This window comes from Urocitellus parryii, chromosome 8 (assembly GCF_045843805.1).
Source record: "Urocitellus parryii isolate mUroPar1 chromosome 8, mUroPar1.hap1, whole genome shotgun sequence".
In the NCBI taxonomy this organism is placed as follows: domain Eukaryota; kingdom Metazoa; phylum Chordata; class Mammalia; order Rodentia; family Sciuridae; genus Urocitellus; species Urocitellus parryii.
The window spans coordinates 111,308,838-111,324,343 of record NC_135538.1 but is presented as its reverse complement, the minus strand read 5'-3'; the positions used below and the strand labels follow the sequence as shown (position 1 = coordinate 111,324,343).

The following is a 15,506-nucleotide window of genomic DNA, read 5'->3' as shown; positions in this document are numbered from 1 at the left end:
TTTTTCACAATAGCTGAAGCTAAAGTATCTTTAGAAAATTTTAAAAATGAGCAAAAAATATCTGCTTATAATGAACTGACCAAAATTATTGCCTGTGTGTGTTTAAATGCTGCAGATGTCATGAAAATGTCAAGTCTTTTATAAGAAGCTTGAAAGATAAAACAAGAAGGAATACTGAAGAAATCTCAGGGAGTCCTGAGGTCTAACTTGCCACCAGGGGCTCTTTAGAAGTAACCACCTAGTCTGCAACTAGGAGAAGCTCATGTCCCAGGGACCGCCACCACTCTCAGGACCCCAGATATGCTGCCTCCTGGAGCCAATAAGAATTCTGTCTTGAACACTCATCTATTCCCACTTCCAAATTTGGAAACATTTGTAAGTAGAACCCAAAGTAGTAGATCTCCTTTTAAATAAAAGGTTACATTTAAATCAATCTCTGCTCTTCATAAGCTAAATACCATTTATCATTTCTTCGCCATGATTTGAGTTTCACCCACATACCAGCCACAAACTCTGGGCCATGGTAAGGCTGTGGTCAGCCTGGTGTCCGGTCAGCTAGCTAAAGATAACCAGCTAACTTATTGGCTCAGGACTGAACCAGAAAGAGCACCACAGAGTAGTCAAAAATCATATTTTCACAAATCTAATGTGAAGAGATGGCATAAAAAAGCTCATGCTTTTCTATAAACTGAAATGTTCTCTGTAGAGAAACTATATCAGGCTAAAAGTGAGGTCAAATGTTTTCTTTTGTAGCTACTCTTTTTCACTAGTGATGGCACTGTGTTTGCTAAAGGGACGTTTTACTTCTCTGTGGAAAGGGACAAGGTGATTGGGAGGAAGGGTGGGCCCCTGAGTGATGTGGCAGTGGGGAGTCACCTGTTCCCACGCCCCTGAGTTTCATGGCCTCAGGAAGGATACTGATTTCATTATCCCTCTGCTTTAGAAGGTCTCGTAGCTTTTTATATTCTTCCTCTCTCACTGGTTCTTGGCAGTCTGGCTCTTTGATTTCAGAGGAGACTGTACTGTTCCCGAGGATCTTCTTGTCATTCAATAGTTTCTGTAAGTTGAAAGAACAGTTTTGCCCCTATACCGCCATTCCAAATTTTCTTGTTTGGCTCTTTTCCCTTTAACAATTCCCTGAACATAAGCATGCCTTGTCCTGACTCCTTGAATTCACAGTCGCTTTTCTCACACGCTTGTCCCCCAACCCACCTGCCTTCCACATTCCCTTCTCCCCCATCTTTATCTCTCCTTTCCTAAATTGGGAAATTCTTCCTCAAACATTATCTCCTCTTGGACTCTCTTCCCTTTCTACGTAACACAATAGCGCTCAGTTCATACTTTTATAGCCCTTATCTGTCTTCTCCATGACTCTTCAACATTGCCTTCCCAATCCTGGCCCACAGCAGACTCACAGACAGGTTCGCTATCTTACAGAGGTATGAAAAAATACAACTACTACAACTACGGTAGAAGGAACATGTAACGATAACCCCATCTCCTCATCAGGAAAGGTAAAACCCAAGGCAGAGGAAAGTGAATTATAAGGATAAATAAAAAATACAATACACAATTCACTTGATATTATTTTAAAATTGGTTTTTGGAACACAGAACTATTCTGTGTAGAGATTCCTGGCAAAAGAATTTGAAGTCCATGGTTTGGGCTTATTTATTGGCAAGTAAGATCTGATCTCAGGAGAAAGTGGGTGGTGATCACAGCATTGGTTCACAGCTCACACCATTTTCTGTGAAGCTGGGTCCTAACTTTTCAAGGCTTGGTCAACCAGAAAAGTTTTTTATTGCAGTTGGAACATGGCAGGAAATGGTTTCTATTGAAGGAAACATTTAAACTTACCTTTAAATGATGAAAACAGTGATGAATTTTACGCATATCAGCGCCGACCTCTAGTCTACTCTGTGGATCCTGGTCTTCCAAAAAGGATGTTATTAGTTTTTCCAGCCTAAAAATACATAATGCATGAGAAGCAAGTTTGAGCTAGAAGCTTTAGAAATTTTCATGGCCATACTAGGTTCACATTTGAAGTCCAGGTTATTACTCTCAGATTTTCACAGAAAATGGACTACACAAATTAAAGGAGGAAAAACACAGTGATAAAGTGAAATCTATAACGATGCAATCACTTGGCTCATTTCCAATGAACGTTCACAGGCAGTTTTCAGGAATGATTTGATTTCTACCATCCCTCCATTCTAGTCAAACTGAATTTCTCTGCTCTTATATCTAGCTGTCATAGTGCTAGAGAAAACGATAAAAAATTATTTTTTTAAAAAAATTGGTTTCATTAAAAATTCATGCTATGCAGCCCCCCCTCCCACCCCGACATCTCAGTGATGCTTCATAGTTAATTCCTGGTTAATTTATGGTCTTTACAGTGGCTATTCTAGATCTTTCCATAACTCCTCAATCTACCACTACATTTTCACTCTCCATCAATAAAGCAGCTTCTCACCAGAAGGAGAAAGTTAGGCTGATTCAAACAAATACCTCAGTTTCCTTCTCCTTCATCTCAGGGTGTTTTGCCTCACACCCAGGCCCTGTTCCTTCTTTTATTTAATTTGGATAATATCCTTCCTCCTTCTTAAGCCTAACCTCTTGCCTGGGCTCTTCTTGCTTCTTCTAGAGCTTCCTTGACTAATATTACCTGTTTTCTCTTCCTCGCCTGTTAATCATCTCTCTGTGTGGACTCTTTCCTCTTTGCTTACAATGAGTTTCATATTTTTCCTATTCTAAGACAAAACAGAAAGCAAAATACAACCCATTGGAGAGACCCTCCCACCACTCTATTTGGAAGTCCCACTTTAGATTGTAGCAGTTGAGTTCCAGAGTCTGTATATGCACCTGGCCTCCCACCTGCACCCCGCCTCCTTTAAAAGTATCATGAGGCAGTTCTTGACTCCGATTCATCTTTGTTTTTCCCTCCCCCAGGTTTTAGATTCTTAATACAAATATGTTAATTAGCTAATGCATTTCACCACATGAAAATCATTTCCTTTTATGTTGAGTTAGAATTCTTGGTAAGGGGGGTTTTAGGAGGGCCATCAATTTCTAAGATGCTATGTATCCTAACGCCACTGCAGCGTATTTTTCTAGCGTTGTTATGAAAATATTTGCAGACTTTCAGCCTCTTTAAAAAATGATCACACCTTCCTTCCACTGTTCCTATCAGTCCTCTCAAGATATAATGATTTTTATCACAGAGTACCCTTGGATGTCCTTTTTATCTCTTTCTGTAGTCTGCAACATGGGACAGCTGACATTTGCAACTGTAAGATGATTCACATTGTCATTCTTAAGGAGATTCTTCAGTGGAGGGGCACCATTTGATGTTTGATATGTTTATTTATAGAACAGAGCTAATTCATTTCTGACACAATGATTAAAAAATTTTTGTATGTCAAGTATTACTAAAACACATGTTTATCATCAGCGGCCCCATATCAGCGGCCTTCTCTATGGTTTGACCAAAATTAGAAATTCAGCTGTGAGTGATGAAAAGGTAAAAGCTCCCACTCCCTTGCCACCCTTCCCATTTGCCTCATTTGCACTTAATTCCTGAGGTTCACTGTTAACAACTGAAATATATTCTTCTAGTTTTCAATGAAGCAGATACCTATATCTAATATATTCATTTGTGGATTATCTTTGCTTTCACAAAAATGAGATCACACTCTGGATAATGTTCTGCACCATTCTTTTTTTTGTGGTACTGGAGGTTAAACCCAGAGTCTCCTGTGTGGTAGGCAAGTGCTCTACCACTGAGGTAGATCCCCAGCTCTATTTTATTTTATTTTAAGATAGGGTCTCACTAAGGTTGCTCAGGTGGCTTTGAACTTGCCATCCCCCTGCCTCAGCCTCTGGAGTATCTGGGATTACAGGTGTATACCACCATGCCAGCCTTATTCATCAAAAGACTATCACAGGTAATCTTCCACATCAGTACACATGCAGTGGAAGTGTGTTATTTTCAATGGTTCTGTAATACCCTAGACTGTGACTGCACTGCTACTATCATGACTGGCACAGAGGTAACGTGTTCCCAGTTGCCACCTTCCTCAAAACTCATGAGGAGGCATGGATCTACAATTGCCATTGAATGAACCTTCAAAAGATAGTACTGTTTATCCACTTGGACTTTCCCTGAGTCCTTAGCAGAAATTCTGAAATTTTTGGAAATTCCATGACTTCTAGATTTCTGTGGAGTGAAAGCACTTTATGGTTTCCAGTGTCCACAAAATTTCTAGCAGATGAGATTAAGTGGTCAGCAACAGTTAATCAGTTCTTCCTTCTTGCTCTTTCTTTTTAATTTTATTTGTTCTAATTAGTTATACATGACATAGAGTGCATTTTAATTCATTGTACAGAAATGGAGTGCAACTTTTCATTTCTCTGGTTGTACACAATGTGGAGTTGCACCACATGTGCAGACATACACGTACCTAGGGTAATGATGTTTGTATCATTCCACCATCTTTCTTATCCTCACGCCCCCTCTCTTCCCTTCTTCCCCTTGGACCAAAGTTCCTCCATTTCTCCCATGTTCCAACCTCTCATTAGGATCAGCATCCACTTATCAGAGAAAACATTCAGCCCCCGGTTTTTGGAGATTGGCTTAATTTGCTTAGCATGATATTCTCCAACTCCATTCATTTTCCTGCAAATGCCATAATTTTATTCTTTTTTAGTGCTGAGTAATATTGCATTGTGTATATATACCACAGTTTCTTTATCCATTCGTCTACTGAAGGGCATCTAGGATGCTTCCATAGTTTAGCTACTGGGAATTGTGCAGTCATAAACATTGAAGTAGCTGTGTCACTACAGTATGCTGATTTTAAGTCCTTTGGGTATAGTCCAAGGAGTGAGATAGCTGGGTTAAATGGTGGTTCCATTCCAAGCTTTCTAAGTAATCTCCATACTTCTTTCCAGATTGGTTGCACCAATTTGCAGTCCCACCAGCAATGTATGAGTGTGCCTTTTTCCCCACATCCTCACCAACACTTATTGTTTGTATTCTTGATTACTGCCATTCTGGCTAGAGTGAGATGAAATCTTAGAGTAGTTTTGATTTGCATTTCTCTAATTGCTAGAGATGTTGAACATTTTTTTTTTCATATATTTGTTGATTGCTTGTATATCTTCTTCTGAGAAGTGTCTGTTCCTTAGCTCATTTACTGATTGGGTTGTTTGAGTTTTTTGGTGTTAAGTTTTTTGAGTTTTTTATATATCCTGGAGATTTGTGCTCTGACATGTGTGTGGCAAAAATTTGCTCCCAAAATGTAGGCTCTCTCTTCACCTCATTGATGGTTTCTTTTGCTGAGAACTTCTCCATAGCTGATCATGAAGTCTATATTCTAGCCAACAGTCTCTGACAGAGGGCTGAAGGGGGACTGTTCACAGGAAAGCATTGTGAGAGATGAGGCTTCTGCTGATTTGAGCAGCCACTGGCAGATCCTTCAGGCTCACTGGGCTTGGCATTTCCATCGACATGCCCATCTCACATAGTGACAGTATAGGATACAAGGAGGACCAAGACCATGAGCCAAAGAAATGGGTAAGAACTGCCTCTTGACTAAAATAACTAGATTTCTTTACTTGTTCTAAGGACTTAGTCTGATAAATGACTAAGACTGAAAATCAGGCCTTTGGATGTGCAGTTTTGTTCTCAGTTCTTAAGAACACAGAGCCTCTTTAGATAAGAAAAAAATGCCTGCACTTTCCTTCATACATTTGATTTATTGTTGAACTTATTTTCTTATCAAGAAGAGACTTGTTCTACTAATTAAAATGCAGAAAAATGCTTAATTCAGATGTTTCTGATGTACTTGCCCTACCAGTAGTTAAGATTAAATGAATGACCTCAAATTCTCTCATTTTCTTATCTCCCCAAATAGTTCCCAAGTTTATACCTAGTCCCTGCTCCCGCTGAGGGGTCTCCAGCTGCCAGAGCCCTACTGGACAGGGGCATGTTTACAGAAAAGGCTCTCCAAGGAGGCCAAGGCTCTACAGTGAAGTCTGTTCTTTAGGAGGAGTCCACATCAACAGGAGACTTTCTATTTTTCACTAGGAGAAAAAAAGGAGGAGAAAAGAACCCTCGAGGAAAGGTAAAAATAAACGTAGATCATTCATTTCTAATCCCATATGGACAATAAATATTACAGAGCATCCAAGGGTGTCTGGACACATGAGCTGGCTGAGGGCAGGCAGGGTGTTAGGTGACATTCCTGTCTCCACCAAACTGCTAATGAGGGATCTTGGGTAGCTTGTGGCCTCATTCAGAACCCCACTGTATTATAAATATCGATACCCAGCCACATAATTATGATTGCCAACATTTCCTAGTATGTGTTTTACCCCCTTGTGTTTTACCACTACTCCCCTCTTTCTGCTCTCTATCCTTACAAAAAAATGAAGGTCTGAATGCAGACATTGTCCCATGGAAATTTAGATTTGATGCATGAGTGAAAAGACAACACAAGCTTCTTACAGCTGGCTTCTACCATTAGTTAGATATTCTTTTAAGCTATTTGCATATATCATGTCCACAATCCTTAAAACAATCCTATGAGAGAAGTACTACTATTGCCCCTATATCATAAGCAATGAATTTGGAGTGCAATCTGAAGTTAAATATCTTGCTCAAGGTCACACAGCAAGCAAAGAAGCAAACAGCAGAGCTGGTACTCAAACTCAGGTAGGCTGACCGTAGAATCCAAGTTTTGAAGCACAGTCCTTACCATACTATAGCAAAGTTAATAAATGTATTTAAATATCATAAGGGACCATGTACTTCTAAAATGGTGAACTCACCCCTACTCTTTGAGGAGGTAAGCAGGTAGATGAACTAACAGGAAATAATTGAGTGACAGTCACATAGATCTTAACAAGGCTAGGGGACCAGCATGATTTGTAACAGCAAAAACAGTTGGAAAAGAATTGGAATTTGCCACATTAGGAGATTAGGAAAATAAATGATGACATAGTTATGTACATAGTTAAGCAGTTGTTTTAAAGGGTGGTGTGGCGGTATGCTCATGGATGTTAAAAAATACTCATGATATATATGGATAGGTTAGCAATGAATCCCTTGCAGGGATTCTGCAAGTACTCTTTAACACAAAAAAAGAAGATAAGAGACAAAAAAGAAACAAAGGAAGGAATGGAAGAAGGAAGGGAGGTGGGGGTGGATCTGAAGCTTTTGGCTGGCTGCCTTTGGCTAAAAAACATTTATCATCTCCCTGAAGAAAAGCTCATTCTTCTGCAGTATTTTTGTAATTATGTTTATTAAAATAAATCCATCATTTGTACATTGAGGGTGATTAAGATATTCTCAAATAACTTTTGTAAAAATGTTTTATGGACATGTTCTTTTCAGCATGAGCTTCTAGAAACACCTCTCTATGGTGCTGATTGTGGGAAATTGGGGAGTTAAAAGAGCGTTAGGAAGAAGAGCAAACCTGAACTGGGGGTGGAAACCCTGGCTGGGCCTAGCACTGGCTCAACATGGGCGTGTGCTTCGGGGAAGCCCAAGGGAACATGGCTCTGTCCTCTGGGAATAGAGACAACGGGAGCGTCCAGCAGCACAGTGTTATTCCAGGAGCTTTGTTACAAACAAGGCCAGGGAGCACAAAGCACTGAGACCTTATCTTCTGCTGTTGAACTGGAAAGAGCAAAATGGATGGAGAACACTCCAGGTGGTGAGGCAGGGCTGCTCTGTGACAGAACCTTGGAAAGGCCCGAGGTCCCAGAGCTGATGGTTCCTAACATCTCTGTCTTACCACTGATTTGGGGAAAAGGAGTAGATAGTGCATTTCAAAGATCTAGGAAGGCATCTGACTTAAGAACCTAGCTGACATTAACTAGACCAAAAAGTGCTAAAATCTGCCTGAATTTTACCACGCATTTTGCCATTGACGCTGGCTTCACGGGGATGGATAGGTCGTCTCCCACAGGGTTAGGTAGTGCCGAGGAACCCTTGTTACATAGTACATGAGCAAAATCTGGAAAAGAACTGGACATCGAAGGGAAGTTCAATAACTACTCACTTCTAGGACTATAGCTAGATAAAAAATTGGAGGAATAGTTATACAATGGAAATAATTGATCCTGGTGATATCAGACTGGGGCTTATATGTTGTTGTGTTGGATGAACTTAACTCACTAACTGTGCTGGGTCAAAACTTTGTTAAATTTGTGAAATCATGCCATGTCTAAAGTCTTAGGTTGATGCAGTAAGATAACACAAGGAACAAAGAGAGGGTATTGCCTGGCCTCTTAATGCCTTGCTAGTTTAAATGAGAACAGTGGATCAACCTCAGACGCATAAGCTGGGAGCCTTTTATTTTTATTTTTCATATATTTCTATTTTAAATTGACACATAGAAATGGTACATATTTATGGGGTACAGTGTGACATTTTAACACATACACAAGGTAATTGGCATAGCTGCCACCTGAGACATTTATTGTTTTTTTGTATTAGGAGCATTCAAAATCCTCTCTACTAGTCATTTTGGAATATTCAATTAATTGTTAACCACAATTTTCCTATCGTGTTACAGAATATTAGAAGCTATTTCTTCTATCCAGCTGTACCTATTAACTATCACCCCTCTGGGAGCCTTTTAGAAATGTGGGTGGTCAGCCCCATCCCACACCAGCTGAATCAGAATCTACCCTTCCTGACGTGTCCCCACAATCTGTATGCACACTAATGTTTAAGGAACAACAAGGCAATTGAAATGTATACACAAGACGATATGCACATCTTTTCAGCCCTGGGAACCATAAGAAGTAAATTGAAATGTTAAAGAGGAGGTAACATCCCTTGATGGTCACCCATGTCCTGGGCACTGTACTAGCAACTTTACCCATGCTGGTCCATAGCCTTGTTAAGATCTATGTGACTGTCACTTTTCCACTTATCTAAGTGTGTGTGGGGGAACCCTAAAGGGACTCTCATAGCTGGTTCTCTTGATAACTGTCTTCTCCCAATTATTATATTATTATTTTCATTGAACATCCATTTAAAAAGCAGGGCACTTTCTCAGGTGTTTTATTATTCATCTGCACCATAAGCCTATGAACTATTATCCCTCTTTCATAAGTGAGGATAGGAAAGCTCAGAAAAGTTAAGAAACTTGCATATTGTTACGAAGGTAGGAAACTGAACTGCTGAGATTTGAAAACAGGCTTTTTGAATCAGCAATTTCCATTCTTTCCCTTCATACCACAAAGACTCTCTCAACTCAGAAAACTGTCTCCACTTGCTATAATGCCTGGCACACTACCTTTGTATTTTCAACTCAAAGCTTCAGGCAGACTCTTTTTATAGTAAGTAAAGACACAGACAACAAGGTTGATGAGACAACAAATAAACTTTGGGACTGCCATTTCAAAGAAGAGACTTCAACAAGCTGTAATGAAGGGGATGCTTGATATCCGATGGTGGGCGGGGGGAAAGGAAGACGGGACCTATTTTAATTTTTCAGACAGATAGGATTCTCTTACGGGACGTGACCTTTTACAACATACACAGTTGGAATAACGTATAATTTTCAAAAGGGAAGTTCAAATAACAACAATAAATTCACAATTATGATTAACTACAATCCACAGGACATGAAAAACTGAGGGCTGAGATTGTGCCAATAGAACTGACCAAAGGAAACTACACAAATATTTTTTGGGGGTCAATAGTTTCATGTTTGTTTTTCCTTAGATTCTGCTGAAGGAATCATTTCCAATTGACTTAAAAGTAGTTACTTCAAGAGTTTTTCCTTTTAGAAGTCTCTGGTTAGTGATAAGTATCATATATATTGTATGCTCTCCTTGCCCTAACCAGTAAGGGAAAAACATGAACCCTCAGGTGCAAGGAACTGAGCTCAGTGTCAGCCACTTTGCTGGAACGAGTTGTTTTTTAATAATAGTAGGGAGTCAGAAAGTTCATGGTTTTGGTGAAGCAGAAGAAATTTCTATGCTAAGTTTTCCTTTGAGATTTTTTCTTAGTATGGCGTATTTCCTTCACTTCCATAAGAGCACTGTTCCATGGCACCCCAAATGCACAGATGCTCAACTTCTTGACAGTTTTAGTGTTTTGAAAGAGCAAATGTAAAAAATCAAAATGAAAATCTGGACTGGTTTACCTCTTGAATGATGAAGACATGACCTTTTTATAGGAATTTGAATTCATGGTCACGTAATTCCATTTATGGAATTTTTAAAAACTATCTTGAAATAATTTAAAATAAACTAAGATGACTTTAAAGACATATTTTATAAGCTCTTTATAAATGGAGGGATGAAGGTTTTTGAAAGTTATAAAAATTAATTTCACTTTTGTCAATCCAGATTTTCGTTTATTCGATTTACTTAGAGGTGTATATATCTTATATGATCAAACATTTTAATTTCGGTAGACATAGAAAGGTTTAGTGGCTTAGAACAAATGTAAATAAGATGAAAATAGCTGACCTGTCTGAGAGAACAAGGGGTGGGTGAGATGGTGGAGGCTGGGCCACAGGCATGGCTGCTCCGAGCCTCCTGAGTCAGCAGGAGAAAAGTGTTATGGTTCAGATGAGGTGTCCCCCACTTCCAAACTCCTGCACTAGTGCAGGAATAGAGGAGAAGTGATTAGATTGTAAGAGCTACAACCTTATCAGTGACTGGGTGGTAACTGTAGGCAGGTGGAACATGGCTGGAGGAGGTGGGTCACTGGGGTGTGCCCTGGATGAGTTCTTCTTCGCTGCAGCCCCTGCCCCTCTCTTTCTCTGCCTCCTGGTTGACATAGGTGGAGCAGTGCTCCTTTGCCACACCTTTTCACCTCCATAAGAGCGCATCCTTTCGCCATGGTGTTCTGCCTTATCTTGGGCCCAGAGCAATGGAGTCAACAGATCATGGACTAGATCTCGGAAATCATGAGCCAAAATAAACGTTTCCTCTTCTGTTTATTTTCTTGTTCTTGTCTTGGGACACAGCAGTGAAAAGCTCACTAACACTAACACCATCAAGTTGCTATTGCTTCTTGTACGAGGCCAAGGCTGATGTGCTGATACCCTGTCTGCTGGAAACAGCAGATTTATGTTACCAATGTGCTAGGAGACATTGGGCTGATGGAAAACACAACAAAGCCAAACCACAACAGCATGCAGTAGAAGTGAGGTGGGGTCTGGATGTACAACTGGGAGACTGTGGGCAAAACTAACTGAGGAGCCACAGTAATGGGAAAAAGAACCAAACCAGCTCAAGGTGTGGGTGCAGCTAAGTATCTAGCATGGGACTCATAAGGGCATTGGCAGATGCTTTGATGGAGTATCTGGTCCTCCGGGTCCCCACAAGTCCCATCTCAAAGGGACTCAGCAAACAGATGTGCCAGTTTCACCTGAAGAGTGTGAGAGCCCCTTCCAAGTGCTGCTGGTGATCAAGGAGGCATGGACCCTACCACCTGAGGCTGTGCCTGTGCTTTGGCCCCCCAGAGGTCATCTGCTATCTCTGTCCCTCTGCCTCTGCCCAGCCTGCCTTGGCTCAGCTTCAGGAAGTCTCAGGTCCAAGCAGTCCCCAGGTGACCACCCCACCCCAGGCCCTGACTTCTCTGAAGCCCACGGGTGAGCTTATTTACCCTAATACTTAGAGCTGCTTTGCAGATTTAGGAAGATTAAAAGTAATGTATGAATGAATTCCTGTATAAAGATGATTTTTGCCATGCCTAAGGCTAAAAAAAGAATATCAATCAATCAATCAACAGATATTAATAATTCCCTCTTTAAATTCTACAAGTATCTTTTGAACCTGTTGTTTTCCATAGGCAGCCACTAAGTAAACCTGAGTACACGAGTCTACAGAAATCCATAAGAAATGGGAAGTCGACTTATTGGAAAGTGAATGGTGGTGTGGTAGGGGGGCACCCAGCGAGTCAGCAGGGTTGCTAGTGGCTGGAAAATGTGCAAGAAGAGTCACACCTGGGAAGGGAGCCGCGACAGGCGGCAGAAACAAGGTAGAGAAGGCCTCCACTCCTTCTGGCAGGGCAGGAAGGTCTGTGAAAGAGAAGCCACGTTTCACAGACACCAAGAAGAGGGTGCTGCAGAGAGCCTGGAGAAAGGACAGGGAAAGACACTGAGAATGAGGAAGGGCCACCCGAGAGCTCCTCTGGCCAGAGCGCAGGAAGCAGGGCAGAGAGGAGGCAGGACAGGACAGGGAGGAGGGGAAAGGAGAGAAAGGACCTCAGGGGACAAACCAGGGTGCACCTGTAGGAAAAGTTACTGGGGAATTTAAAAAATGGGGTGACTCTACCAAGCTATAGAGCTCCATGGTTAACATTTTCTGAGTTCATAGACTTTCCCGATAGTTCATTAACTTGAAGGAGTAGTGAAAACTTTATGTACCCTTTGCTCTATATTTCTGAACTCTCTTTCTTTCTGTTTTATATGAAATTCAATTTGTAGTCAACATTAAAGTTGAGCAATAAATATTTCTCAACTAATTTTTTTTAGCAAAAATGTTAAATAACAGTCTTGATTCACTACACACAAATGCTGTGTGTGTGTGTGTGTGTGTGTACAAATTGTTAAAGTTTTAAATGATGGTTTAAAAAGATTTTATTATGTAAATATACAAAGTCAATCCTTGTGGGTGTGTTTCCATTTCATAACAAGTTATTTTATCCTGTCAAAAGGAAAATGGTACATAGATGTTTAGAAACACGTTCATTGAATCTAAAACAAATTGATTTAAATTGAATCACCCATTATCATTGAGTTCTATATTAAATTGAAGGTGAGTTTACAAGGTAAAGTAGTATCGTAAGATGTAATAAAATAATAAGGGGTATTTAAAACAATACATTAAATATTTAAAGAAAATTACCAATAAATTTTTAAAACAATGATACAGGATCTATATAAAGAAAAGTACAAATTTTAGACAGGGAACATAGAAGAACACATCGGGAATCTGATCATGCTACTGAATGGTACGATACTGTAATCTCTTAATAAATCCATCAATAAAGTTCAAAGTAAACCTGATAAAAGTCCCAAGGCGATTTTCCAGAAAAATACCCATATACATACACTCTACAAAAATTTAGACACAATTTTGGTGGAGGGGTTCCACAGATCCCCCAAAGTATATATGTGGCCTCCACAGAACTCCTGCTGGAGATACACATATATATTGATATGGAAAGATGTCACAATTAAATGAAAAAAATACAGCTTGAAAATAGCAAATAAAGTCTGAGTGTATCTTTATTAAAATGTATACTTATATGTACTCATTAAAAATTCTGAAGGGTCACAAGCAGATAATAGAGTGAGAATCACAGAACTATCCTTTTTGTTAGTTCTTCTATCACTGTTGCACGGGGAACAAATATTGTAAAGTTTTATATATATATATATATATGCATATACACACACACATATACACACACACATACACACATACACACATAAACACACATATACATATACCTTACAATTCAAAGGAAATTTAACAAACTCGGTAGATAACATTGTGAATCTGAATGTGTAACTATTCATGTCCAGTTCCCCAAGGCCACCACCTTGGGAGAGAGATCCACCTTACTTGCTGTAGGGTTCTTGAAATGAAGTCCCCAGTGAAAACCCAAAGCTATTCCTTCAGCTGCTTCCAGATGGGTTTGGTCTGTTGATATCATCTGATTACTGATTTTATGGTTCTGCTCACAGTGGTTAGTGGCTATTTCTGCATTTGTTTATCCATTCTTGGTGCAGGCTATCAGGAACCAGGTGTTAGGCATTGATATAATTTATTATTTCCACAAGTGCACATTTTCACACTGTGGGCTTTCTTTAAGTGGCGTAACCCATATAAACTGTGATTAGAACAAACGTTTGTTTCAGGAAGTCTTAAAAAACATCCAGCTCCACGTGTATGCAAACGTTTCCTGTGAAAAGTTATTAGGGAAAACAAGAGAGAAATGCAAGTGTTCTTGGATGTGATGAAGAGTCTCATTCCTTCTTTTAAAGAATTTCCCAGAGCTTACAAAACTCAACGAGCAGAGAGCAGTAACATTGAGAAAGCATCAAACCACTGGAAGAATGAAACAGTGTGTTCATGTTTTCACACTCAAGACTTTCTAATTTAGAAGCCAGTACTTCTGATGAGAGAGCTGTCCAGGCCAAAAGAAGCCAATGTGTCAACCATAACCCAATAAATGGAATTGCCATTCACGCCTCATCCTTTTTTATTTTATTATCTGCCTTTGATATTTATTCATTTGTCCTGTTAGGACTTAAAGCTCTTAAACTTTTAGAGAATAAAATAATCATTAAAGTATAAAAGCAGTCCTGAGATGAAGACAGGCCTTTTTAATCATATTAGATAACTGTTTCTTAGGAACTCAAATGCTTCCACAAACTACCCAAGGAAAATTAATACAAGCTGTAGACTATGCTTTTAGTTTGGGTTTTAATATCTTCAAAATGTAGTGTCAAGACCAAAAACACTCTGTACCGAAGTGGAGAAACTTCATCTGTGGTGAATTATATCTCATGAATGATTTCAGAGATCTGATTTCTTATAAGATGAGAGAGAGAGAGAGGTGTGCATTAACCATTAATGACCTTTGGGATGTTTAATCCACAAAAGTTCAGATTGTTGCTGTTTATCAGTCATTATTAACTGGGAAGAATCCCTCGATGCCAAGAGATGGGAATTCAGAACCACATTAGAGGATAATCCATCATTTTTTTTCTTAAAAAAGATTGATTAGATAGGCCTCTCCACTTCAGGTGGTGTGAATTTACTGGTAAATCACTGATCATGAGGCAAGATATTTCTCAATTCTCTACCACTGAGACATTTTAGGGAAAAAAAAAAAAACTACATATGGAGTTTAAATTTGCCATTGCATGAAGGGAGTCTCTTAAGAAGGCAGGGAATATAAGATTAAGAATGTGCTATCTCATTCATTTTACATTTACTTGGAGAGCATTTACTGTTGCTTATCACGATCCAGGTGTTTGGTGTGTAAATATGAATAAAATACATCCAAGTCCATTTATTTTATTTCTTCTGAATTTTTGTTCTTAAAAATCTTTGAGGATGTTGAATTGTAAGAAAAAGGTGTTCATCATATATAATAAGAATGGGAAGTTATAATATGTCAAAATATACTCTATTGTCATATATGTTTAAAAAGAATAAATAAAAAAGAAAAAGTGTGATCATAAATATTAATTAATTTTTTCTGTCATCTCACTATGTTGCCCAGGTTGGCCTTGAGTTTAGGATTGTCCTGCTTCAGTCTCCTGAACAGCTTGGATCACAGGTATATGATTCCATGCCTGCTTCTTAACTGTTTTTAAGGCAAAGATACTCATAAAATTATGCAAATAAAATAAATCTCAAGTCATATAAAACAAAGCTGAAGTAGGGTTGCAACTATTTCATATATATATATATATACATTTAGAAATCCCTTCATATATATGTGTATGTATGTT

The 15,506-nt window shown here is 39.2% G+C and overlaps 1 protein-coding gene across 1 annotated transcript in view; it reads right to left on the bottom strand.

Annotated features, from left to right (window-relative positions):
• The window catches only part of Kif6 (kinesin family member 6), a 417,840-nt gene that overhangs the window by 175,613 nt on the left and 226,721 nt on the right, over positions 1-15,506 (bottom strand). Inside the window, exons 11-12 of the mRNA XM_077801497.1 lie at positions 1,858-1,963; positions 919-1,057 (exon numbers count right to left, since the gene is read on the bottom strand). Coding sequence (XP_077657623.1) covers positions 919-1,057; positions 1,858-1,963 — 245 coding nt within the window. The remainder of the gene's footprint in view (positions 1-918; positions 1,058-1,857; positions 1,964-15,506) is intronic.